The 27,841-nt window shown below is 46.7% G+C and overlaps 1 protein-coding gene across 2 annotated transcripts in view; it reads right to left on the bottom strand.

Annotated features, from left to right (window-relative positions):
* Msra (methionine sulfoxide reductase A) overlaps nt 1–27,841 on the bottom strand; it is a 311,518-nt gene that overhangs the window by 4,308 nt on the left and 279,369 nt on the right. Inside the window, exon 6 of one of the 2 annotated variants that reach the window (XM_076930854.1) lies at nt 3,021–3,133. The exons of the other annotated variant lie outside the window; for it this stretch is intronic. Within the exon in view, the coding sequence (XP_076786969.1) occupies nt 3,021–3,133 (113 nt within the window). The remainder of the gene's footprint in view (nt 1–3,020; nt 3,134–27,841) is intronic. 2 annotated transcript variants of the gene reach the window in all.

Raw genomic sequence — 27,841 nt, 5'->3', positions numbered from 1 at the left:
AGTGTCCAGTGGGAACTGTGCCAGGCTCACTGCTCTCCTGAGAATGTGACAGGAGGCACAGCAAGTGTGCAGCCCTGCCAAGTCTTCCCCCTACCCTTCACCCTCCTGAAGGAGCCCCCACTGACCCCCTCCATATATGCCCCTCTTTTGAATCTGAAGAGATCCTATGAGCAGGCAACCGTGAGATGGAGAGGGGCCTTCCTCCAGAGCCCAGTGACCTCAGGCCCAGACAGATGGCCTCAGCCCAGCCGCACCTGTGAACACCACAGATGTAAGGAAGTGTCCAGCAGAGGCACAGTGGGCCCATCTGACCTTCAAGGCCTGCCTGGGAAAATCCATTCTTTTAATAAAATTAACAAATAAATATGGCCCCTCTCCTTACTGCAAATGCTCTAATAAGTTCATCATTAGTCATCGACATTCCCCAAGTGCCCAGTATACCTGGTGTACTGCATGGAAACCACATGCTCCTCCATCCCTGGGAAAGCAGGCCAGAGACTCCTCAGCTCAGGCCAGGTGGAGCAGCAGCAGAGCCAGTTAGAAATATGTCTAGCTCCAGAGCCAACTCTGACCTCAGATGTGCAGACGCATCCAATTGCTGACAAGCATTTTCAAAACAGATGACCCTAATCCTGATCACAGTCTGAGGTGCTTATGAAGAGAAGCAGACACATTAGCAATAAGGAAACGCACCATGAAAGAGGGAGGGGCACCTATAATTCAGACTTCCTCACCATCCTGCTATTGATCCAAACCCCATCTCTACCCACCAAAAGAATTTAGGCTTACATGTTAGATTTTTATTTATGTCATTATTTGTAAAATGTATTTGTGTATTTATTCAATGTTCACTTAAACATTTAATAGCATGAAATAGGCTTTCTAAAACAGAAGTTCAACTTGGGACCCATAGGATCCACAGGAAACTGGGCTCTGACTTCTAGGAGGCTTACTTCTCTTGCCTTAGGGGAAAAGGTCCAGCAGGACAGGAGAGAGGTTGAGGTCGATTCTTCGGTCTGCCCTCTAGTGGCACAGGGAGCTTGTACCAGGGACACTACCTGATGGTTTCCTATCTTCTGCTTCTGAACCTAGAGAACACTCCATTTTCTTTCAGATCTAGTTCTAACAAATTCTGTGCTATGGTGTGTTTTACACACACGCACTCACACACACATACACACAAACACACACAGAGACAGAGACATACAGTCACATATAGAGACATATACATACCCCCCCCAGAGAGAGAGAGAGAGAGAGAGAGAGAGAGAGAGAGAGAGACAGAAACAGAAACACAAAAATACATAGGCACACCCACAGAGACATATATATTCCCAGACACACACACAGAAATACACAGTCACACACACACACACACACACACACACACACACACACAGGGGTGGGGAGAGAGAGAGAGAGAGAGAGAGAGAGAGAGAGAGAGAGAGAGAGAGGCATATACACATACACATATACAGAGGCACAAACATGTATAGGCTTAGTCAGTGCCCAGTCAATGGTATTAGTCTCCAGGCAGTATCCAGGTGATCAGAATGTCACACATCAAAATGTCTGGGGAGCAGGATGGGGAGATAGATCAGTAGATAAAGCACTTGTCACATAAGCATGAGGACCACAGTGCTAGCTGTAATGCTAGCACTAGAGAAGAGACAGAAGGTCTTGGAGCAAAATGGCTGACCAAAGTAGCTGAGTGGCAAGTTCTAGGTTCAACTGGGAGACTCTATTTCAATGAATAGTAACTGAAACAGATTCAATGGAGAGTGACTGAAGAAGTGATTCCATGTCAACTTCAGCCTCCACACATATGAGCACATAACACTACATACGTGGGAACTCATGCATATGACACACACAAAAGGGAAAAAAAAGGTCTGGAGTTTCTGAAGCAACTGGAATGTCTTTTTAAAAACTACTAGAAACAAGAAAAGCAGCCATTTTCTATTCTGAGCTGAACAGAGAGGTCTGCATGTCCGTGGTACAGTGTGGTACAGAGCAGGAAGGCCAACCAGCTAGAGAGTAGGCTTGTCTACCAGTGCGGCCCAGCCATACCAGTGCCTGACAACAACAAGAACACCAGAAGGATGGTGCTGTACCCATGAGTCAAGCAATTGCCATGGCACATACAAGAAGGACAGATTCCCAAGATCATGGTTCATGACAGGAGACAGCTGATACCACCACAAGGCTGGGTTAGAGTGCACTGGCCGGTCTGTGCCTTGAGAACCTCAGAAAGGAAAGCAGAAAAGGAGGTGGCGTGTTTACCTCTAATTCTGTCTTAAACCTAAGACCTGCCTATTCACACGATAGCTCCCCATCAGAGAACTTGGCTTCTCTGCTTGCTGCGTTCTGGGTTGGTGCTCTTCCCCGCATCTTCAGTTCTACCACACAGTTAAATGGCTTCCATCACTATTCCTCTGACCCTTGTACCCGTGACATGATCCCCAAGGCCTTCTGACCCCTTGGCTTGCAAAGCAAAGTGGAAGGTACTACAGGCTGAGCTTTGTCCCTGCAGAGGGGAGGGTGGGAGGACCACAGCTGTTGGCTTGGTCAGTGAGGATCTGAAGCACTGGTGGACTATGGCCACGGCTTAGCCAAAACCTACATCTGTGCTTCTGCCAGATCTACTGAATTGGAACCTGCATTTTAAAAAGATCACCAGGGGACTGGGCAGATGGCTCAGTTGGTAAAGTGCCTATCACATAAGCATGTGGGCCTGAGTGTGACCCCTGAACCCACGTGAAGAAGGCCAGAGTTGTGCTTGTACTTTCAATGCAGGGACTGAGGAGGTGGGGATAGATGGAGCCCTGGAGTTCACTGGAGTCTACTTGCTGAGCTCCAGGCTAGTGGGAGACTGTCTCAAAACCCAAAGGGGATGGCACCCAAGAAATGATACTCAAGGTTTTCCTGTAGCTTCCACATTTATACCAGCACACACGTGCACATACACACAGAAATAACCCAACAGGGCCCATGTGGCAGTGACAATTTGAGAACAGTACCTTTTATTAGCTAAAGTGGTAGAGATCTGGGAGCTTGCTGGGGCCGGTTCACAATTCTCCCTAGGATGGCTCCCACAGCATCCTCTAAGGCCGCATCCCATCCCTGGGGTGACCTGTGTATCCGACAAGAGTCTCATGACTACAAATATCTACCTTGAGACAGAGAGAAAACCCCAAATTGCTGAAGTACAAAAAACACCCTTTGGGGGTGTGGGGTGGGAGAGGGTCATCCAGGCTGGAGGATGTGTCATATAAGTAGGACTGGACTTGGGCATTCATAGAGCTGCCCTGATGGCATGAAGGGCCTCCCTGGATAAGGAGAATGTTATGATCAAAGGCAAGGAAGAGGGGGAATCGTGTGTTTGTAGTGTTCTGGAAGGTCTGGGGAGAGAGGAAGGCAAGCCCTGGGCTGTCAGGGATGAACAGGAAGTGGCTTGATCCAGGAACCCCAGGGGAGAAGGCCTGGGAGGGGAGAAGCAGGAGGGGGTAGCAGCAGAGGTGGGATATTTGACAGTCTACTTCTGCATGCCCATCTGAGTGCCCAGTTCAATCCTCAGTTTGCCCACCTCTCTACAGCACAGTGGCCACAGGGACAAAGGTGGCAGGCACCTCTGAGGGTCCCCTGCTTCTCTGCAGCAAGGTCTAAAGGACCCAGATAAAGCCGGTGGCCCTTTCGTGTTTCCTGGGGATATATCTCCTCACATCTTCTAAATTAAGAGGGTCCATGTCCCTTCCCTACTGTCCAGGCACTGGCTAGTGACCTCCTGCTGGGTGCCAGAGGACACGGCTCATACCCACATGGCTGATGTCACAGGCTGTGCATCTCACCTCGAACTCCTCAAATTAACCATGGGATCAAGGATGGAGGACCCCTCTGAATTCTATCTTGCCACTGACATTTGCTGGTTGTCACAAGAAATTTAAATGACCTTGTCCTTGAATGAAGTTTTCTTTTCCTTTTGTGGCTTTCAGTTACATGACAAACTCTCTCTCTCTCTCTCTCTCTCTCTCTCTCTCTCTCTCTCTCTCTCTCTCTCCCTCCCTCTCCTTCTCCCTCTCTCTCCCTTACTTATTCTCTCTCTCCTTTCTCCTTCTTTACTTCCCTCTTTTCCTTTCTTTCTCTCCCTTTCCCTCTCTCCCTCCCCCCCCCTCCTGCTTTATGTATCTTTAGGGGTTGTGATCTGCTTTTCCATATCTGCAGTCAATTAAGAACAACCTCTGTTTTTGCGTGTTCCTAGCATTCATTACACAAAAGAAACCACTTCTCATTTTCTCAGAAGAGCCAAGGACACTGGTTTTCACCTTGGGGATGAAATGCAGATTTCATTAAAAGAAAAGATCCTTCATCCCAAGAGACTGAATAGAAAAGGACTCAAAGCAACATGGCAGCTGCTGGAGCTCAGAGCATCACATTCCACAGATCCAAGGGTTTTTCTGAGTGCTACGTCCCACTCACATTAGAATCTTGGCAACTCCAAGACGGGTCCCAATTTGTACAGTACAGAGTGGCCAACTATCTGGTTGTTCCCAGGCCTTGGGGGCTTCCCTGGGATTCAGAACATTCTGCAGTAAAGTGAGGAGGGCCTCAGGTCACACAACAGTTAAAGACTCTGTGTCCAGTTGTTATACAAGCATTGGTTTGTTGCTGCTACCCGCCTGAGTCTTTGTTTTCCCCAAGTGTGAAATGAGACAGCAAAACCTGGAGAAACTCTCTTTAACCTTCTTTCTTTGACTCATGTCTTTCAGAGTCCTAGAGCTTACAGTTCAGCAATTAGTATTCCTGTTTGCATCTTGAATATTCTCCAAAAGATCTTATGCTGAAAACCTGGTCCCCAGCCTAGGAGGCTATGAACCTGATGGAACCTTTAGAAGGTGGGATCTATTGTGAGGAACTCAGGTCATTGGCAGAGGACCCTGGAAAGGACAGATATGACTGCAACTTCTGCCTTTATATTTTTGCTTCCTGGACACCATATGCAAGAGACCCAAAGCAACAGACCCGCCAAACATGACCAACAACTCTGGAACCATTTACCAGAATAGAGCTTTAACTTGACTCTCTGGTATTGTGTCATAGCAATGGGAAGCTGGCTGTTCTTAGAGTTGTGTAAGCATCTTTTGTCCATTCCTGCTTCTTTATGCCTTCTGGACTAGAAAATACCAGTTGACCTATCTTCAAGTTCATTCTGTTTCTTCTGCCAACTCAGCCTCTCTCTCTAAAGAAGTTTTTCATTTAAGGTCGAAGCTTTGATGTTTTACCTGGTTCTTCTTACTTCCAAAATGTCAATTTGGTCTTCTGTTTCATAATTTTTTTCTCTTTACTTTTGAGGCAGGGTCTCAATGTATCACCCTTGCTGTCTTAAAATTTGCTATGTAGGCCAGGTTGGCCTTGAACTTACAGAGATCTGCCTGCCTCAGCCTCTTCAGTGTTGGGATTGAAGGGTATACCACCCATGCCCAATTGCTTTATAATTTGTTTCCTTACTGAAATTCCTTTTTCATAAGACAGTGTTTCCATATTTTCCTTTAACTTCAGACTTGGCTTCTGCTATTTTGTTTCAGCATGCTTGTAATAGTTAGGTTAAAGTCATAGGTAGTAAGTTCTACTTTTTTGGTCTCATAAATGTCTTCTGAGAAGTGGGCATTTGGAGCCATGTGTTGTGGTCTGAATGTGGAATGTTTAAACACTTGGTCTCCAGCAGGAGGGATCATTTGGGATGGTTTCGGATCCTTTAGGCAGTAGAGATTGACTGGAGGAAGTGAGTCAGAGGCGGTCTTGAGTTTAACCTACCCAGGCCCACTTCCTGTTCACTGTTTTATACCTCATTTTGGATGTGATGCGATCAGCTGCCTCCTGCTCCTATTGCCACAACTTCCTTCCCCATCACGGTGGACCATGAGTACGATCCTCAGGAACCGTAGCCAGAATAAACCCTTCCTTCTTTAAGTTGCTTCTTGCCAGGTATTTGGTCACATGACCACAACAATGAGAAAAGCAACTAACAAACATATAGTTCAAGAACTCCAAAATCAGGTCACTGCATAGTGAATTCTTATTTTTTACTTCAGTGACACTATTCAGCTGGGACTCCCCTCCATGTGGCCCCTGGCTGGTCTCTGCTTATGCTCTTAGAAACCATGAGCCTCTATCTCTGGGAACTTTCTCTTTGTGTGTTGGAGCACAGGTGCCATCCATGTTAGGGTAGATTCCAACTCTACCATCTCTCCTTCTCTTTCCTTGTCTTGGGGTCATGAGTTGTAGGGTCAGGGTTAAAGTGCCCTCCACAGATAGTAAGCATTGCATCAGGAGAGGGAGGTGAATGGGTTCCATCGGCACGCACATATGCACAGAAGTAATGCAAGGCAGAGACTCAAAAGGAGGGCACGAAAGCACAAGCTTAGAGTCACTCTTCCTCAAGGGAAATGGAGCTGGGAGTCGGTGTTGGGTACTTTGGAGGGCTAGTAAATGATTTTTAGAAGAAATGATACAACCCAAAGAGCACACAACGGCCTGGGACAAAGTTCCTCTCCTGGAAGAGGCAGGTTAGAGCACAGTGAGGGACAGAATTGTACCTTGAACAAAGTTAACTTCTGACTGAGATAAAGTCTTTGGGTGACCTCCCAGAGACTCCCTCAGAAGAACAGATCAAAGTCTGTCTGGGCTGGGGACTTTGAGTCTCTTTGCCAGTGGCTAATCTTTCCTGCTCTTTGATGAGATTCCTAGGAACAGGGGCTTAAGAGAATGACATTTCTTTTGCAAGAACCTTCCTCCCTCTGGTGAGGGAGACTTCAGAGACAGCCCCTCCCTGGGTGCCTGGGGTGGGGACAGAAGAAGGTTAGAGAGTCCTTGCTTCTGAGGCGGCATCCACTCCTTCCAATGTCTTCAATTCAAGAGCACACAGCACGCCAAAACACTGTACTTGTTTCCTGAACTCAAACAGTGCCTCTTCAGGCATCTGCGCCTTTGGGTTGTCTGCCCATTTCTGTTCTCTCTAGTTTGGGGAGTTATTATAAAAAATGTTGCCATGAGTACTTGAGAGCACAAGTCTTCTCTCTCTTGGGTAGAAACGTAGGTGTAGGTCTGATGAGTCACATGATGTTAATATATATTCAACTGGTCAAAAAGTTTCACGGTGGTTTTTCCAATCGGTAGTGCCAGTTTGGACATCTCACCTAAGATGTTTGAGAGTGCTCCTGGCTCCCACCAGACTTGTCCTGGGAATTGTCAGAATTTGTAACTTTTTCATTCTAACTGGAAGACATGGAACTCGAAGTTAGCTTTAGTTTTCATTTTCTTAATAACAATGTTGAACACATTTTACCTTCTCTGTCTACCTTCTTAGGTTAGGTATATATTCAAATATTTGCCAGTAGTTGCATGTGTGTGTGCAGGTGCATACTTGTCTGTGCATGCACATGTGTCTAGAGGTCAGAGGATAGCCTTGGTGTCATTCATCAGGTTCTCTCCACTTTTTTCCTTCAATTTAAGAGACAGAGTTTTCTTATTGGCCTGGAACCGACCAAGTAGGCTAGGCTGGCTAGCCAGGGAGACCTAGGCATCTACCTGCCTGCTTCCCCATTGCTGATATTACAGATGTCAACACCATGTCTAGCTTTTTTAATGTGGGTTCTGGGGATCGGACTCAGGCCCTGCCTTGAGGTATCTCTCCAGCTCCCCACCCTGTCTTTTTCTCAGAACAGGTTTTCTCTGTGTAGCCCTGGTTGTCTTGGACTAGGCCTTGAACTCAGAAATCCACTTGCCTCTGCTGGGGTTAAAGGCATGTACCATCATACCTAGCTTTTGTCCACTTCTTAACTACTGGTTGGTTTTCATTGTTGATCTTTTGATAACTCCAGGTATATTCTAAAGTTGTGTTTTGATAGCCATGCATAACATCTGCCCCTAAGACTCTAGTATGGTCCCACTGTACTCTCTGCTTCTATACCTACAATATAATGTTTCTATTGTGAATGATATCTTTATCTATATTTGCATCTATCTGCAGAGAGAGAGAGAGAAAGAGAGAGAGAGAGAGAGAGAGAGAGAGAGAGAGAGAGAGAGAGAACAAGAGCTTTGGTTTAATCAGGAAAATATTTTCTGTGTCCCTTTTCAGATATTACTCACGGTACTGGGGAACTAGACTTGACTAGTTTATAACCCCAGAAACTTAGAAACTTGGTTTTTTAATAGACGTGGCTTAGAGATTAAATTAAGAAATATACAATAATTTTTGAGTGGAAAATCAATCATATGTTCCCATAAGCTATCAAAATGTGGCGTTATATGTTTATACAGGTTGCTCATTGTTGTCAGTAAATCTCTCCTTCATTGAGAATCAAAATGTTGCCGGGCGGTGGTGGTGCACGCCTTTAATCCCAGCACTTGGGAGGCAAAGGCAGGCAGATTTCTGAGTTCGAGGCCAGCCTGGTCTACAGAGTGAGTTCCAGGACAGCCAGGACTACACAGAGAAACCCTGTATCAAAAAAAAAAAAAAAAAAAAAAAAAAAAGAATCAAAATGTTACTCAGCACACCCAACACTTGAAGTGTCCTGAAGGAATGCAGCCTCCATTAGAAGGTTTGTGCAGCAATTTCAAGTGGGCATTTCTGTCTAGTAGATATGGAACACAATGAAGGCCAAATCCAGAGAAAATCACCCAGAGGTGGTAATCAATGCTTTACTTAATAGTGATATAACTCCCTATCTGCAAGACTGCTGGCAGAATCTTCTGGAACACACAAAGTCAGCATTCGATAGCAATGTGTGTGAAAAGCAGTTGTGATTTCTTAAAATTCTCTTATGTCAAGCTAAAATAAAAATGAAACTTGGCCATTTAATTGTTTTTTTTTTAATTCACTGATTAAGACAATAAAAATTGTGCTTGTTTCAGTATTAAGGAATTAAAATCTCCCTCGAGACTTCCTCTGCCCTGGGCGAGGGTCCATCTGCCCATTGCAACAGGCTGGCCAGCCTGCACGCAGCTATTCCCCTGTGAGCTGTGATCTGAATAACTTCACACTGCACTGGCCAGGTCCCAGAATGAAATGCTGGGCCTTTAAATCATTACCCAAGGAAACTAAAAATAGGACTGTCAATTAATACACGAGCGATAAGAGAAAATGCATTTAAGACGTATAGCTGCTCTGCCTGAGCCTCCAGCCTCGCATGGCTGAGAATATAGATGACCAGAAAAGGAAGAGAAAGGCAGCTTGGTCTGCCTGTTGGAGAGCCGAGGAAGCCAGCGGTGTGGGAGCCGCGTGCCCCGAGTGTGTGTCCCTCTTGTGAATGCGCAGAGCATGGCTGCTTGACTGCAAGACTGGATGTGAAGCTGTGGCTGACCCACACATGAATGCTTTATTTCACACAATAGCACCCCTCCCCCACTGCCCACTCCATACAGGCATCACTAGACGATTCCGAAAGAGTGTGTGTGAGTGTGTGTGTGTGTGTGTGTGTGTGTGTGTGTGTGTAGGTCAGACGTACAGGCCTCCACACAAGCTGCTTAAGTTTCTTACTACTAAGCCTGGGGGGTTACTTGACTTATGCTTTTGTGTGTTTACCTGTGTGCCGTTCTGTGGAATCCAGGGGTTGACGTCAGCCATCTTTCTCTCTCATTTCCACCTCATTTATTGAGACCGGGTCTCTCACTAAACCCAGAGCTCACCTAGTAGGCTGGGCAGGGTGGCCAGTTGAACCCTGGGGAGCCTCCTCTCTCTGCCTTCCCAGGCTGTTTATGTGACTCTGGGGATCAAACTCCTGTCCTCTCTTTACTAACTGAGCCATCTGCCTAGCCCCTAGACTTTTTTTATTTTTAATCTTAATTTTAATGTTTTTTTGAGAGGAGGAAAGGGGAAGGAGGGAGGGAGGAGCAGAGGGATGAAAGAAAGCATGTATTAGGGTGAAGACTCGAAATAGGCAAATGAGTGCTTTTTGCCAAAACACAATTGTTATTTTCTTCAGTGCGCAGAAGAACTGGAAATCCCTTCAGAGAAGAGAGCTAGAACAGAAGCTAATTACATCATTTGCATTTGCATATAATTGGTATGCCTTCCGGCTAAGACAATAAAATCCGTGTTCCTTAGACTTCTTGCTAAGGCATGATTTTCATGTATTGTATTTCAGCAGCACTGTGTATCTGTAGGTGTTAAACATTCCCCATCATATCCTCAGCAGCTCTCAAAGGGACAGAGGTTGCTTTTGAACTGGCCTGAGCTTGGCCAAATCATATAATCTTGGGTGTCTGACCTTGAGGCCCGGCTTTCTCTCCTGTAAGGGGTGGGGGGATGGGAAGGACGAGAAGCTCTCTTTTCAGGGCTGTCCCCAGAAAGAAATGAAATTGTGTGGATTCAATTTTGGCAGCAATTTTCAGGCTGCTCTGTGATGCTATGGTCTTTCTGAGCCCATGGAAAGCCACACCAGGGGAATCATGAGGAATGGATTATGCCCAGAGCAGGTGGAAGGTAAAAGCCTGCCTAGCTTAAGCTTCGCCTCACCCAATTGAGTGTCCTGATTCTTATGTATCATCCGGATCAGCAGTGCTCTGAGGACACGGCCAATAGGCTGAATGTCCTATGCTAGCTTTGGGGACACCTGCCAAGTGCTCTACCCCACTCACATGCACATTGGATGCCCCAGAGCATCCAGCTAGAGGGAGAACCTGAACATGACCTGGAATGACTATCTACGTACATGCCTACTAAAACCCCCCACATCCTGGGCTTCCTAGAGTCAAGGCCCACAGTGAGCAAGCCGGAGCTGGGGCTGGGGCGAGTAAACACCACTTGTGGGCCTGGCTCTGTGCTGTGCACTGCCTCGCTTGCTTTGTGGTTATGGTCCCATGTGAGCCTTACCACAGTCCCACCAACATCTCTAAGCTCCAGCTACTACCTGCCTTTGCCTCTCTGTCTATCACCCTTAAGCTGCTCTTGCTCATTCATGTTACTACTCTAAAATGGGTCCCCCAACACTGACCATGGACATAGGGGGCTGAGGAAGCATAACTGGGAAGGCCCAGGGTTCGCTGTCATTCTCTGTTCTGTGAAGTATGGAACTCTTCTTTTGTCCTCTGTTCAAGGGCACACACACACAACTCATAAACTCACCCAGTGTCAAGAGAAGTCCCAGCAGTTTCTCTAGTCCATGGACCTCATGATGCACTAGCGTGGCAGAGAATGTCATTTATACTTGAGGGTGTTCTGAAGTGCCAGGTGAGATAGAAGTGTGAGACGACCGGAGCTGATAGTGCTGAGGACAGAAGCCCATGTGCCTCGAGCCATGCTGCCCCAACCCCCAGAGAACTGAAAGCTGCTTCTCCAGGAACCCATAACCCTTTTTCCTAATAGTATCTTACCTACTTTCATGACCTTGGCCAAGTCTCTTAACCTTTCCACACTTGACTTGGCTCACTTCTAAAATGACAATATTCTCCTTAGAGGTGTTACATAAGTGCACAAAATGTCAGAAGTGGGGCATTATTTTTATTTTTTGGACAGATAACAGAGGCTTAAAGGGGTTCAGTTGCTTGCCCAAGGTCACACAGCTAACAAGCGGCCATGACCAAAGGAGACCGTACTGGGCCATCAGTATTAGACTTTCTGCTAGTGCCTCTGGATGGAAATACTATCTTGCCTATCCTACTAGACGTGGGATGATTCCCTTTCTAGCTCCAGCTTGGCTTACAGGCACCAGGCTGTCACTCCCCAGAGTTACGTGGAAGGAGAGTCTGACCTTGTGCTGGGAAAGCAGGAGACAGTGTGTTCCTATTGTGTCATTCGGATCCTATTCGGGTCACTCCAGGTGCCTGATCAACTCCCCACCATCCTTTGTGCCTTGTGGTCCACAGTATTCGTTCATGCATATGTGCACACACTCAGTGTTCACCTCCGACTCTTCCCACTCACTCCCATGATCCCCAGCACTCTGGAGGATGCAGTTTACTCCTTAACTATCCAGATTCCAACAAAATCATGGAGGAAAGAAGGAAAATAGCTGGGTAAGGAGCACGGAGCTTTATTCTGCCCCCATCTCTCTGTCTCCCTCTTTGAGAACCTGGCACTGGGAACATAGCTCTTGCCTGCCAGGGACAGAGCAGCAGAGACTTGGCCATGGTCTCAGCCAGATGTCACTCTCATCTGGCGGCCTTGGCTAGCTCAGTGTTTGGAATGAACAGCCCAAACACGGGGCAGGCGGGGCCCCTGTGGGGCTGTGGGTGGAAAAGCTGAGCCCCACAATTCTCTGTTTTAGGTGCAGATAGGCAGCAGAAAAGGGGACATCAGAAGGGCAGCCACTTTCCCTTCTGACCCCTTTTCTCGGGTCCCTGTCTCAGCTGTAGATGTGGCCGTATCTTGTTTTTTCACCAAGAGACCAGACTCCCACTCACCTCTCCAGGAGAGTAGCTCCCAGGAGTCTTGTGTGTCTTCTGTACACGGGACCCTACTCAGGATAACAGATGGAAGGAGCCAGGAGTGGCCCAGGCTCTGCACCTGGAGCCCTGGGGCCACTGCAGCTCAGCCTTTGTAGCCTCACTGGGCCAAGGTCAAAGTCATATGTAGGGAGCCATAGAAATCCCATCCTGTGCTGCACCAAATGAACCAGCAAAAAGACACACACAGTCTTGCTACCATGGGCGTATCTGGAACAAGGACCCACTAGACTCACAGACTGTCAAATGCTTAAAGGTCCCAGGCTGAGGTAGGGCCTCCTTGGAACCCCATGGGGGTTCCAAGAGGGTGCTGGTTTCCCCTGCAGCCAGAGGCAAGGTGCCCCAAGATAGAGTGAGAACTGATCTGTATGTCAGAGACTGCATCAGCGTGTGCAGGGGGGCGGCACCGTGCTCTGCCTGCCAACGGGCCCATTTTGGTCACCATCTGCAGTAGAGAGTGGGACACCTGTCAGAAACAGCTGCTGACGGCAGATCGGAGTGTGTGTGGGGGTGCTTTGTGGTGGCCTGGAGCTGGGCATTCTGCCGGCCCACAGGAATGCCAACTGTGTGCCTGGTGTGAAGGGAGGAGGTGAGAGAGCCCTGTTCCTCACTTCCACACAGGGTGCTCACCACAACTTCCTGCCTCCCTGGACATAGGTTCCACCTGTTATCACTTTCATGGGCAGAAGAGACAGCAGTGGTGAAGGAGAAATTCCAGAACAATTCTGGGGAAAGCCTAAGACCTCCTGTGGTGAATACCCCAGGTATCTCTGTAGGGAGGAAATGGCACTGGGTATGTTCTTTGGCTCTGTTGGAAAGGGTATCACCATGTGTGTGGCACTGAGGTAATAGGTTGGGCCCTTTCTTTTATGGTTCACCCTGATGGGGTTTAATCTTTCAAAGTATCTAGACTTTTCTTTTTAGATAAATAAAGTTCAATTCATCAACATAAAATAAAAAAACTTTAATCCTGTAACAACTTGTAGTGAGAAATCTTTTCAAGAGAGTTCTGTACACCACCATCTGTCACACTTCCGCTGGCCACCAAGTCTTTATGTGTTCCTCATGTTAAATACCCATGGCTCATGGGTGTTGCCTCCTCTGCTTCCCTTAACTGAAACCATCCTCAGTAGTAGGTGTGGCTTTTGTACCTCTTCCATGGATCGGAGGACTGGGCTCTCAAGGGAACTCAAGGGGTCAGAGGGCTCAGGGCCAGCTGTTTGCTGTTATTCTTATCTGTGTCTCAACACACCCTGAACTTGTTGGGCCTCAGTGAGTGCCTGTGGTTGTGAGAACACACTGGGTTTCCTGACGTAGGCCGGGCCTACTAGAATGTGGGATATAAGCTATGTTCTCTAGTTTTTCAGGGCCATTTGATAGCTAGCCTGCCTTTTGAAGGGAACAGCCCAGCTCAAAGCCCACATCCCAAGCAGGAACAGTTACAACCCCATTAGAGGTGCTACCAGCCCAGGTTCTCTTAGCTTCCTTTCAATCTGGCTCAGCTCAGCAGCCACACAGTTCATAGGGCCCTTCTGCAGGAGCGGGAACCCCAGCATCCCTGAATCCAGCTGGTTTAGCACAGCCCTGTTGGGCTGTGTGAAGACATGGCACCATCCCTCTCACAGGGGGCCATAAGATTTGTCTGTGACTTGGTCTGTCACTTAGAGATGTCACAGTGAGGCATCTGAATTCTAAACTCTTTGCATCTGCTTTCTCTGTGTTGTGGCCTCTGTTCCTTTTGTCCCAGGTACCAAGTTCCCAGAACCTTCCCAAACTGCCCCAGAACATTCACATCTGGCTTCTCATTGATAGGGCTGGTGAGGAAGGATCTGCAGCTTCCTGTATCTACGGGCCCTGCAGGAACTGAGGATGGTGGCTTTGATGCACAGACCCATCAAATTATTATCTGGTTGCCTTGATGCCATCTTCTTTCTGGGTACTTGCCCTCTGCTAACCAGGAGGCGCTTTGGCTGTGAGGTCTGTGGGCATAGAGTTGAGTAGATATAATGTTCTCTTCAGTCCTCAGAAACAAACTCTTCTAAATAGCAGGAGAAACCAGGCTTTTGATCAGAGCCACAGGCAGAAAAAACAAATGTGAAGCTTAAACATTGAGTTTGGAAAATTTCTCGTGGCTTCTACATTGCAAAAGGAGCTCATCAATGCCACCATGTAAACACATCCTCCTGGGAGCTTGCTGGTCACTTGCAGCTAAGCATTTTGTGCATAAGACATTTTCCCAGCATGCCCATGCCCATGTTTGGATAGTGTTTCTGTTGTTGACATAGTCTTACTGATTCTCTGTGCCTCTCTCCCAAGATAGCTGTCATATTTGGAAATGAACTCTATAGGCTTCCAGTTGCTTCCACTAAGGAACCTGGGCTATGGGATGGCACATGGTGAGTATAATATGGTTGCTCATTTGATATGATATTGTGCATAATGTGGCTTTAGAGCTTCCCACCTCAGAGAAGACAGGACAAGAGGATGTACTGTGAGTGGGAAGGACTTTCTACCTTGAAAGAGCTACTGGTTGCAAGAGACCCAGCAACACTGCAGCTGGCTGCAGTAACAGGGGCTTGTCAGGGCTCTCCACCATGCCCTGAGAACATGGCAGAGAGAGATTCATTCTATAAGGCAACAGTTCTCAATCTGTGGGCCATGACCCCTTCGGGGTTGCATATCAGATATCTACATTATTACTCATCACAGTAGCAAAATTACAGTTATGAAGTAGCAATGAAATAATTCTATACTTGGGGATCTGTTTTGTAGGGTCACAGCATTTGGAAGGTTGAGAACCATGTCATAAAGGCTTCTACCCAGTTTAGGGGCAACACCATATCAGCTAAATGCTTGGGAATGGGAAAAAAATGAAGCCTAGTACAGTGAGGTAATGGGAATTATGAAGGGAGCAGGCATCATCTACAACCAAGCTTGAGATGAGCTCCAAATGGGAGAGCCAGAGAATCTGAGGAAGGGCCTCCCATGCCCAAGGTCTGCCCTGCCTTCTTCTATATTTCACATAACACTGACCTTTTAAGGCCTTTAAGTGTGGAATCTAATACATTAAGTATGTTTACAGTGTTGTGCAGACACCACCATCACCCATTTCTAGAACCTTCCCATCATCCCAAACAGAAACCCTACCATTAAGCAATGGTTCCACACCTCCGGGAAACTCAATGAATCCGCCTATTTCAACTGCCTGGATTATGTGGTCTTGTCTGTTTGTGTCTGGCTTATTTCATTTTTGTACCATGCCTACATAGGCTGCTCAGATTACAGCTTATGTTTATATTTTACTTCTTTTCAGGCTAAATATTGTTCTATTGTATGTGTAGGTCACAATTATTTTTGTCCATATGTTCATAATTAATGAATAACTGGGTTGTTGCTCTTTTGACTATTGTGAATGATAATATATGGGTCATTATCTACCTGTATGCCTGTCACAGTGTACCTGTCATCTATGTCCTGTGAATCTTAGTGTATCAATGTTTGGGTTCCCACTTTCAATTCCTTTGGGTAGATACTCAAGAGTAGCCTGTGACTTTTCCTGGGTAGCCTTATTTTTAAAATGTCTATTCATTCCAAATAGAGAGGCCAACAACAGAACGAAGAAAGGATTCCATCTAGGTCCATCTTGGTGAACCAATATATTCATCAATCACGAGTGATTATAGACAGCTACACTGCCAGAGAATCTCATGGACAGCTTACAGGTAGTTACACTATGGAAGAGTCTACACTCACTCAGTTGTTTCCCTTCTCATGATGGTTCATTTGTCAAGTTGGCAGAGTCTAGAATCACCTAGGAGAAGGGCCTCTGAGAATGTTTCTGAGGGATTATATTAATTATGTTAATTGGTTTGGGAGAATCTGCCCACTGTGGGTTGTATCATTCCCTAGGCTTCGGGTCTTGGACTAGATTCAAAAGGGGAAAGCTAGCTCAACACTGACAAGCCTTAAATCTTTGCTCTTTTGCTCTTGACCATGCATATGATGGGACTAGCTGCTTCAAGTTCCTGCTGCTTTGTTTTCCCCACAGTGATAGACTATACCTTAAAATTGTGAGAAAAAAAAATTCCTCTCTATCTTAAGTTGCTTTGGTCAGGGTATTTTTATTATAGCAATAGAAAAAAAAAACAGAATAATCATATACGTGGGGAATTGAGGGATCTAATGAGATATAATGAAGGTTTCCCAGTCTCCCCCAATTTCTTGAGGAGGCAAGGTGAATAGGCCCAACAACCCAAGGAACCTCATGCTGGTGATCACAGATGCTCTGATTCAAGATGATGACATTATGAACCATGAGATGCAGGAACTTTTCCATCTTGAAAAACTGCCCTAGAGGGGAGTGCCTTCTTACATTACCATCATAGGGAATGGGTGTCTGATATCTGCACCTCCTCCCAACATTTCTTATTCCCTATCTTCTACATTTTAAAATACCATTTATCCTTGAAGTTATAAGTATCTCACTGTCATTTTAATTTGACTTTTTCATTTTCTTAATAAGCACCATTTTATGTACTTAATAGGTAATTTATATCTTCATTGGTGAAATGTCTGTAACAGTTTTTTCTTCTTTCTCACTGATGAGACCTGAACCCAAGTCCCCAGATAAATAAGGTGGGGGCTCTGTTGCTGACTCCCATTCCAGCTGCTGTCCATTTTTGAAATGTGTTATTTGTATTTTTCTTATAAAGGAGAGGTGTTTTTTCTACAACCTGGGAATTAATTTCTTATCAGACACATGATTTGAAAACCCCTTTACCAGTTTGGTGAGCTAGCTTTTCACTCTCTTGACAACTTGTAGATGCACATAAGTTTTTAATTTGATGATGTCCAATTTATTTTCTTGTCTTGAACTGTCTGTGCTTTGGCTACTGCAGCCCAGAAACCAAAGTATAATTCCCTTAAATCTTCTGAAAATCCAATGAAGATTTTCCTGTGTGTCTTTCCCACAAGGTTCACTGTTTCAGCTTGTGGTCTAGGTTTGTGGTTTATTTTGAGCTTGCTGTTGCACAGTGTAAGGTAAGAACTCAACCCTCTTTTGCACACACCTCCACTCAGAGATCTGGGTGTCCCATTGTCCCAGTACCATCTGTTGAAAATACCAACATTTCCCCATCACTACCTGTTATGGTTTGAATGTAAACTGTCCCTTACGGGTTTGTGTGTTTGAACCTCCAGCCCCCAGCTGGTGGCACTGTTTTAGGAGGCTGTGGAACTTTGGGGATGTGGTAAGCCTTGGCTGGATGAGGCAAGCCACTGAGGACATGCTTTTAAGGTGGTGGCTTAGCCGTGCTTCCAGTCCTGTTTTCTGCTTTGTGATCTCCCAGAAGTGAGGAGCTGATGTCTCATACCCCACCAACACTACTAAACTCACCTCAGCTGCTATGCTGCACTGTGGCCTCTAAATTTGGGGGCTAAAATACCAGCCCCTCCCCACCAGGCATTTTGCCACAGGAACATAATAATACTCTTGCTGAAATCAATTAATCATCCATGTGAGTCCTGCTCTCCTAAATGTGCCCCTTAGCCTTCTCCTCACACCACTGCCACATCAGCAATGTGACTCTCACAAGAAGGTGATAATAGGTACCCAGACATTCCCCAACTAGACTGTCACGGCCTGCAGGGCGTAGGCCCCTACAGCAGGTACAGAGTCCAGAGTCAGCTCAGATCCACAGATGTATTTCTTCTCACATATCTGCTCCCACTCCTCGGTTTCCCTTTCATCAGCCACACTGTGAAGAACCTTGATATTCTTAGCTCCAGCCTTGCTCATTCACCACACACACACACACACACACTCACACCACCTACATATAAGAACATGCAAGCACACAGCTGAATTGGCTCCATGTCACAGAGATTTTAAGACCCTAGCTCTGATTTGTCGCTCATTGTCTTCTTCCTTCCAGAGAGTATTCTCATTTCTCATCGTGTCTCAGCCCAGCCAGCCCAGCCTTTACCCTGCCTACAGATTCAGATCCTGTATTGTGGCAATCTCAAAACACACACACACACACACACACACACACACACACACACACACACACACAGAGAGAGAGAGAGAGAGAGAGAGAGAGAGAGAGAGAGAGAGAGAGTTCTCCAGACCCCAAGCATTTCTGGTCCCAATTATTTTAATCCTCATGCCTTCTCCCATCAAGTAAGTCCCTTGTCAGGAGGATCCTCACTTCCCCACTCCACCCTGTGTTTCCAGAGCAGCTCAGTTGTCACCTCTTTGGTGATGACCCTGGATTGTGCCCAGGACTGTGCACCTGAAACACAGTTGCATCCTCCTTCATGCTGGTCATCCCTGCCGATTATTGCTCTGACATCCGCACTGATGACCAGTACTGATACCTGGCATCGGAATCAGCCCAATCCCCTGTCATGCCTCTTAATGCTGCAGTGGGTGGGGACCCTACGAAACACTCAGCCCAGGAGATCTTGCTTGCTTCTCATCTTGGTTGTGCCAGTTTCTTCCCTTGGAGATGAGGCACTTGAGGACAGAGACTGTCCTCTTTCCACCTTTGCAGCCCCAGCCGGAACCTGGCACACAGCAGGTGCCGATAAATATTTGCTAAATAAAGGAATGCATGACTTCAAACTCAGCTTTTAAAGTTCTGCAGCCCTTGGAAAATTCCACAGTTTAGGCAGCTGCTCCTGTCCTCTGTGCAAATAGGCACTTTATCAATCCAAGGCTGGCAGCAGATCTGCTGAGCCGAACTCAAGCCTCGGGCTTCTTCCCAGAGCAGTCCTTCCACTCAAACGGGATTGCATCTGCCTCCCTTGATAGGTGCTTCTGCCAGGAGCCAGGAAAAGCTTGATGCATGCCTCCCCTTCCCAATGCTATTTTCAAAGCGATTCACAAGCAATGGTGATATTTTTTGCCCTTAAGAACAAGACAACTCCTTTGACATAATAAGGTTAAAAAAGAAACTGAAAAAAAAAAAAAAAGAAAGAAAGAAAGAAAAAGAAAGAAAAAAAAAAAACCTGCACTGCATTTCCTTTCAGCTGGGTGGAAAAAAACCCCAATCTCCAGTTCCAGCTGGCAGGCTGCTGGACTCTCGCTTCTGAGGAGAAGGGGAGCGGAAAGATCAGCCCTGTGCAGCTGAGGACTTATTTTTGGCTGTGCAGCTGGTGAGGAGTTGCTGGCAGCAGGCAGCATCTCCTCAGCACTGAGGCAGGGGCATGACACTGCATGGACGGAAGAGCCTCTTTGGGGCTGTGTACCACACTCTCTGGTTGACAACACTGACAAGTTGGAATGATTCAGGGCAAAGGATTCTCAGTGGGTGACCTCTGGGTTCACAGGATTTGAGGTACCCTGGGGAGAAAGGGATGCTTACTGAAACAGTAGCTCCAGGAATCCTCCCTACTGCCCCTGAGGACAGTCTTCTGTCGAAAGGGCAGCTGCACAAAGCAACATGGGGACAGGTGAGTGAAATGGGACAAAGCCAGAGTCCACCCTCACTATGAAGGGACTAGGTGCTTGACAAGGAGAGGGTGAGCTGTGGATTGCCTATCCACCAGGGAAGAAGAGCCATCTTTGAGTTGACTGATTTGGACTGCCTGTGTGTATGTGTGTGCACGCACGTACGCGTGCTCTTGTGTGCAGCACACACACACACACACACTGAAAAACACTGGGGGAGTCTATTAAGTTATCTCTATGGTCAGTAAAAACCATTCTTTTTGTTTTTGTTTTTTCTTGAAACCTGGACTGGAACTAGCCTTAAACTTGCTATGTAGCTGAGGATAACCTTGAACTTCTGGTCTTCCAACTTCAACTCCTAGGTGCTGGGATTACAGGTATGCACCACCACACCTGCCCGCATACCTGGTTTATATGGAGCTGAGGACTGAGCCCAGGGTTCCGTGCATGCTAGGCAAGCACCCCACCAACTGAGCTTCATTCTCAGTGTGAGACTTACATTATTTAACAGCCTCCAAAAAAGTAGATTTCTATATAGAACCTAAAAGATCCATTTTCTTTGACCAGAAGCATAGCATTATTACCAGTTTGCTTCGAGCCCTGTCTGCTCTGCCTATCAGGATGATGATATGACAGCCCAAGGTCAAGGTTAGCTCAAGAAGGAGCAGAGGCTTCTGTCTACTTCATCTGTCAGAGCAATGTGACAATGGCCTTGTTTCTCTGTCTTTTTTATTTTTCTGGTAATTTAGAACAACAGGAATAAGAAGTCCTAAAGACTAAGAAAAAAATCAGTATTATTCAAGAGAAAGTTTGAGGATATTTTTTGCATTAATATTCCATCCAGATATCCAATACTTCAAAAACATCTTCCTGTTCAACGTGGCATATTTTAAAATGGAAATCTAAAGCAAGAGAGTGTGGAGTAGGGAGAAGATGCAGTAACACTCACAGACAGAGTGGCCTCTGTTAAAGCTTAGAAGTGTGTGCTCATCCTGGCTGAAACCATGGGGAAGACAGGGTTCTGTCCAAGGGGACCACTGGATAGACCATTAAAACCTGGATGAGCCAGTAGTGCTAGGAACGGGCATCCAGCCCCTGGCAACCTCTCTCGTGCTCCCCCATGGCATGCTGTACTGAACTCACCCACCAGAATCTTGCCCCCGCCAAACCCTATGGTCCTCTGGCTTTCCTTGCAAATGGGCTCAACCCAATGGACATTCATGGAGCTTCTATAAAGTACCAGAATCCATGTTTGGTCCCAGAAGAGTAACATGCAAGAAGAGAAGGTTCTAGTCATTTGGCCCCTTGGTTTGTTTATACCTACAATTTATTTCACAAACATCAGAGGGGGGTCAGAAAAACACAGTAGGGCCAGAGGGAGTGCATGGCTAAGACATCTGGGGATAAAGGTGAAATCCACGGGTCACTGAGTCTTTCCCTGCTGCTAAAACAGAAACACAGCTGTGGCTATACATCTCATTACCCCAGTCTCCAAGCTGTCTTGGGATGAAAAGCCTTACACAGAATTCCAGGGCATGAAAGGCAGAGTCTGACACACAGTAGGCACTAAGATGCTGCTGCTTAGATGGCAGCCAATGACAGCTATCTCTAAGAGGCTATGCCTTGGGGCACAAATATCAGAGTGATTAGCCTTAGCCAGAAACCCAGCAAGGCTTTGCCCAGTAGCTCTCACCAAGATCTGGGAGGCTCCATGGGGAGCAGACCAAGAGCCCTCATGGTAATAGTCTGTTGCCATCTCAGGTTGAAGCCACGCCCCATATCTTCTCCCTCAGTTGACTTGAAGAACTTCACCCACTTAACAAATAGAGCCTCTAAATAAAGGTCCAGTGTGAAGAAACAAAACAAAACAGAAGTAAACAGAACAAAAAGAAGGTACTAGAAACACTTCTTTCTTTTCTTTTTTAGACAGTATCTCACTATTGAACCCGGGCTGGCCTGGAACTCACTGTGAGTTAGCTGTGAACTCATGCCTGTCTCTGCCTCCCAAGTGTTGGGATTAAAGGCTTACGCCCATGCTGGGCTAACAAACATTTCTAAGGGTAGCACCCCTGAGTAAAGAGTAAATGCCCAAGGGCATTCAACAAGCACATTAACTGGCATCATGTTCCAGGCTTCGCCTGAAGTCCTTCCCCTGCAGAGCCCACCACCATCTGCACTCATCCTGGAGAGCATCAGTGGCAGGCTGTGCTCAGGAGACCACAATGGGAGTTCTCACCATAGTCTTTAAAAGCTATCTCATTCCGTTTCCCTGCACCATGACTCTGGTTTTTCTCCCAGTGGTATTTCCCTTCAATGATACAGCCTCTGCTGCACTAAGGTCTACCTGTGGGGAAATAAGAACTTGTTGAACTGACACATCTCTGTCTTTGAGAAGTGGTGTCTCCTTCCATAGCTCCCGCCCCTTGATGGCAAGTAGGCTACAGGACAGGGGAGGACTCGGGAAGGGAGAAAGGGATGACTCTGAAGATCATGCATTGGAGCTAAATGAGGGCTTCCTTCTGGCAGGCTGTGCTTTTGCCAAGGATGTAGAGCCACACAGAGATGGATGATTTCCATGGAACCCTGATGAGCAGTGTGGACAAGCCTGCATCCACTTGAACATGGCCCACCTGGACAGCCAGCCATAAAGACAGACAGAAACAGGAATCTCTATGAAGTGCCTTGTTTAACTTCAGTCTAGGACTATATGCTTCAGACTGCCTTGTTATTATAGTATTGCCTCTAAAGCAATAAGATAATTTATAAGTAAGATAAAATGGACTGTCTATAGTCTTATGGACTTTGGCATTCTTCAAGCAGGTGGGGCAAAAAGAAGCTGGGAAGAATATGGAATGGATGGGTGTGTCTTCCCAGGGCTTCAGGGAGCCTTTCAACTGTCCTGTACTGAAAGAACTTCTGGAGCCAAGGTGCACACAATCAGGAAATGTAGACTTTCCCAACATTTCACCATGCATGAAGGAGCAGTGATTATAATATGCCTGGCTCTGAGTTGAGGTGGATCATGCAAGAGGCTACCCAGACTTCTGTAATAACATGCAATCTGGCCTGGACCAGTGGCTTCTGCCTCCCCTGCTCTATTCATGTGGCCTCTTTGTGTTCAGGTGATTTCTTTGTATCATAAGATGCAAGTGCATGATGTCTTCCGCAGTAGAGTCTTATCATGTTTTAGCCCTCACCCTAGATGAGGAGCCATTGAGAATTCATGGCTTTTAGGGGAGGGAGAGTTGATTTTCTTTTAGGATGTGGCCCCAAGTAAGTTGACCATGCCCCAGTATATGGCCCTACACCCATGACATACTGGCAGCTAACTGAACTCAGTGAGATAAAGGAAGTGTACATGAAGATTTGAAGGAAAATGATGGGAGTAGTGGGGAGAGACTCAGAGTAGACTAGATCAAAAGATATTGTATACACAATATAATTTCTCAAAGAATAATTTAAAAAAAAATTATAGAAGGAAGGTAGTTGGTAGAAAGATCAGAAACCCCTAATGGCCCTAGGCTATGTATAGCTAAACAGACTATGCATAAGAAAAGCCTACAAGATCTTCTGGAGGAAGCCAGTGCTATGTAAATGATCCACAAAGGATCCACAAAGGATCAGAACTTCTTGAGGCTCAGAGCCTCTGAATTGTCTGTCTTCCCTGCTCACTAGCCTGCTTCCACCCAAGAGTGTCCTTTTCCTTTCTTAATAAACTGATAGGCTAAAGCAATAGAGAAATGTTACTTTTGCCATTATCCACGTGTTTCTAGTCCAGTTTATCAGTCTGGGACACAAGATCTGGAGCTCTCAGTAGATGTGCTCTGGACCCTGATCTATAGCAATCTCCTGCTCCCAAATACAGCTAGAGACTTAGAGTGTTTGGCCTTAGCCCAGCGGTCTAAGATATGGGCTTGTCGGTGCAAGGTGCAAGTGCTTCTGTGATCATTGAGCCCTGGGATGGTAAAGAGTCTGTTGTCACCATTTTACCCACTCCACTTTACTGGATTGCACAAAGGGAAGGGAAAGGCTGGGAGTCTCTGCCTCTGGTAGAGTTCTGGTGCTGGGAGACAGCTTGTTTGAAAACACAAGCTATTGTCTTTTGTACCATAGACTCTTTTGTCTTTTGTACCAGAGGTTACGAACAGTACAGGTGCCTAATGCTAACTCTGGCTTCTCTACCAAAGAAATACCAAGCAGCTTCTTTCTTCTGGAAAGACTCACGAGAACAGCTCTCAGAAGGAAGATGAAATGGCCCCACCTGAAAACTGCACCATGAAAAACAAGGCAGCAAAAATGTCTCCAACCTTATGAAGAAAACCATCAGTCTGGTACCATCTGAGTCTGGCCAGAGCCAGGAGCAGGTGGCCTGGTAGCTCTCTCACTGCCCAAGCAGAAGGGCCTCCTGTCTTTTCACACTAAACAGAAATGCTTTGGGGGTAGGGACACTGCTTTCTGGTGCTTCTGAATTCTTCTAGCATGTGGGACAGTTATGGGTAGCGAGAGAGGCCTTGCCCTTGTCGTGAAGTACATGTCCCAGGCATAGGGGTCATTTTCATAGAGTGGGAACAGCACTTTGAAATCAACTAGTTTGACTTTTCCAATATCATCCATGACGAAAACAAGGGGCAACAGGAACAGTGATGGCCACGGGCCACATCGCTGATTCCAGCGTGATGTACACTCACAGTGACACACTTAGCCACGGGGTGTTGTAATTACAGAACATGCTTGGCTACTGAGGGTATTACCCACAGCAAGAAGAACATCACAAACCAGGTCCCAGGAGAGGTCACAAGGGAAAGATGAAGGCAGAAAGTAGAGCTCTGGGCCAAGAACAGAATGGAGGTGATTGTGGAGGATTGAACTAGGGTCCTCATGCTAGTGTGGCAAGCACTTCACAAACTGAGCCACGGCCTTGGTCTCACTGTGCTGCTTGCTTGCTTGCTTGCTTGCTTGCTTGCTTGCTTGCTTGCTTCCTTCCTTCCTTCCTTCCTTCCTTCCTTCCTGTCTCTCTCTTTTTCTTTCTTTTTTAGATTTGACCTTTCTCATCTTCCAAATGAAAGCTCCAATAAGATACAGTGCACAGAAACAGTTTTGAGAACCACAGTCTCTACTTTCTAACAAGTCTCAGATTCTGGAGCTTGCTGTGTAGATGGGGCTGGTTTTGAACTTGTGGATCCATCTATGCCTGCCTAGGGGATGTTGGGATGAAAGGCACACACCACTGTGACCAGCCTTGCTCTATACATGCTCACTTTGCTTTCTATCCTGTCACAAATGCTTAAGGAGGCCATAGGCTTCTGTGGTGGCTGAGGTTGGGGACAGTGGCTGGCTGGACAATCCACAGCATAGCCAGGTCCTGCAGGACAGCTGGCCAGACTACCCACCAGGGGTCAATAGTACCACACGCATACACCAACCAGACAACTGCAGGCTACACTATACCAGGAACACACAAGGTCACCCCTATGCAAGTCATAGAGAGTATCTACAATGCCCCATTGTCACTGCTCCCTCTGGTCACCTTTGCCAGCTCCTCTTTTGCTCTCTGTAGAGTTGTTGCTGATATGACTTTCACCTTGACCTCAAGTCTTCCCCTGGTGACTCAGGGTATTCACGATTCACCTGTGCCTGCTGATACCACCTCAATGTCAGCACCTCTTAGGTGGCTAACTCTTTATCCCTACCTCTTTACTGCCTCCTGGAAGTTTCCATGTGGACTGCCCAGCAAGCCTCTTCAGTGCCATAACTCACACTGACGCCTGGATCACCTCCTAATGTCCCAACAACAGATCTTTACAATGCCAGGCTGCTTGTCTCAGGAAGGCCAGATCATGGGGTTCCACCTTCCGCTCACCCTTCTGAACAAGGCCTTGACTTGGGGCTTTTATATTTCTCCTTATATCACTTAGCTTTAACAAAAATCTCACTAAGCTGATTTAACCTGCAAGCTCACCATATGATCCCCTCCATATTTGTTGGGGTTCCCAACCCACCCTTTGGTTGACAGAGGCAGAATCCTCCCCCATTCTCACTTACTCCCCCTCCCCCACTCCTGGGCTCTGACTTCCTTCTTCTTTGCCCTCTTCAGAGTTGGGCATGACCATCTTTCCCAACCCCAAGGCTCCATTCTAATAGTACCTTCATTAACAGAGGCATCCTCACCCCTTGTAGCAAGTTACAGAATTGCTTCTTTTTCTTTTTCTGCATGACTCTTACTTTGGGTTCTCAGCCTGGCCACCCCTGAGCAACACTCAAGTTAAATATCTGACTGTGGCTGGGGACTTCTAAACACTCCACATGTGACCCTATGCACAGCCTAGGCTGAGAGCTTCTCTCTGGACACCCTTTTCCTCTCCCAAAGAGGGTAGAGAAAGTAATTCATGCCGTGATTTCTGTGGTAAGGCCTCCTGGAAAGGTTCTAGTGTGCCAGACCCCCACCAGGTCTTTCTTACAGCATTCCCTAGAATTTGTTCCCAGGCAGGGGCTGGTTTTTATGTACTGCCAGCACGGCACAGGGCCTACCAATGATTTGCAGTGAAGACGGCAGAGCAAGTGGCTTGAGGATAAGGACAGGCTTCTATTGCAAAGGGGGAGCTACCACCCCTGTCCCTTAAGGGCGCAGAGGAATTGTCACATGTCATTCAGGATGGCACAGCCCTATATGCCAGGCATTTCTAATTTAAACTACAAGGTCTGGGCTCAGAGCTATTATATAACAGGCAGGTGAATGTCATAACATTTTAGTGTGTGGCTGCCTGGCACAGGGGTGACTTCAGGTCACAGAGAATAGTAAACATCAAGGATGTGAATGTGAATGGGTGAAAAAGGCCCCTAGGGTTTATACCCAACTATCTGACAGAACCCTGAAAAACACGTATGTTTTCACCTTAGCTGCGCCCAAATGAAGCTGAAGTTGCTGCGTTGAAGGGTATCAGGGCAGGAGGGGGTCACAGAGGTGGCTTAGAAGTATCCCCAACTTCACAACTTATCACTGGGCTCTGTGTGTATGGAGTGTGGCCAAGAGAGATTCGATTTGGAGTGGCCAGAAGAATAATGCCTCTCATGCCCCCTGGAGTAAACGTGCTTTAGACTCCTTCCAATTTCGAAGCGTCAGAAATGGTTTCCTAAACGTTTGTGCAAATGTCAAACTCACTGTCAACCCGAAACCACCTGGAAAGAAGCTAAGTGGCAGGTAGTTAAATTAAGAAGCTATAATTTCACTGAAATGTTTTGGGGACCTTTTCAGCCACACAAACCACACCAAGTGACTTTCAGTGGGGCTTAAAGTGGCCTGAGTTAGAATAGACTACCTATGTCAGCCTCCTTCACACATGTGCACACACAGAGACACAAAGACATGGTGGGTAGGGGGTAATGACTGAACACGTACAAAATGTAAAAAGACTTGATGGATACACTAAGCCACTCTTGTAGACTCCATCGGTGTGCCCACCAGGCCTGCACACCCACCTCTGCCCCAGGGACAGACAGTCCACAGCTGCCCAGCAACTTCTGTCATTGGCCTTACTCCTGCCATCAATAAGCTCTGGATCCTGAGCTGTCACTGGGCTGCCAATGCTGCCTGTAAAGTCATGTTGGTAATAGAGTTATTCTCATGGATGCTTCTGGAATGCTTGTCCTTTGTAAAGAAGAAGGTCTGGGGATTCTATTATCAAACCCAGCACTGCAAGAGAAATGGAAGCTTCTTTTCTCATTCTCTCTCTCTCTCTCTCTCTCTCTCTCTCTCTCTCTCTCTCCCTCTCTCTCTCTGTGTGTGTGTGTGTGTGTGTGTATGTGTGTTCCTCAGGACTCATCTACTGTGGCTTTCTCTACTGAAGAATCTCTCTTACCGACACCCGGAGCTTGCTGAGTTGTCTGGACAAGGTGTCCAGCAGATACCTTCCTGTTTCTGCCTCCCCAGCACTGGGATGAGAAGTGCAG

The sequence above is a fragment of the Arvicanthis niloticus genome, chromosome 3, assembly GCF_011762505.2.
Source record: "Arvicanthis niloticus isolate mArvNil1 chromosome 3, mArvNil1.pat.X, whole genome shotgun sequence".
In the NCBI taxonomy this organism is placed as follows: Eukaryota; Metazoa; Chordata; class Mammalia; order Rodentia; family Muridae; genus Arvicanthis; species Arvicanthis niloticus.
Note: the sequence above shows the minus strand (reverse complement) of the source record. Positions and strands in the feature narration are given on the sequence as shown.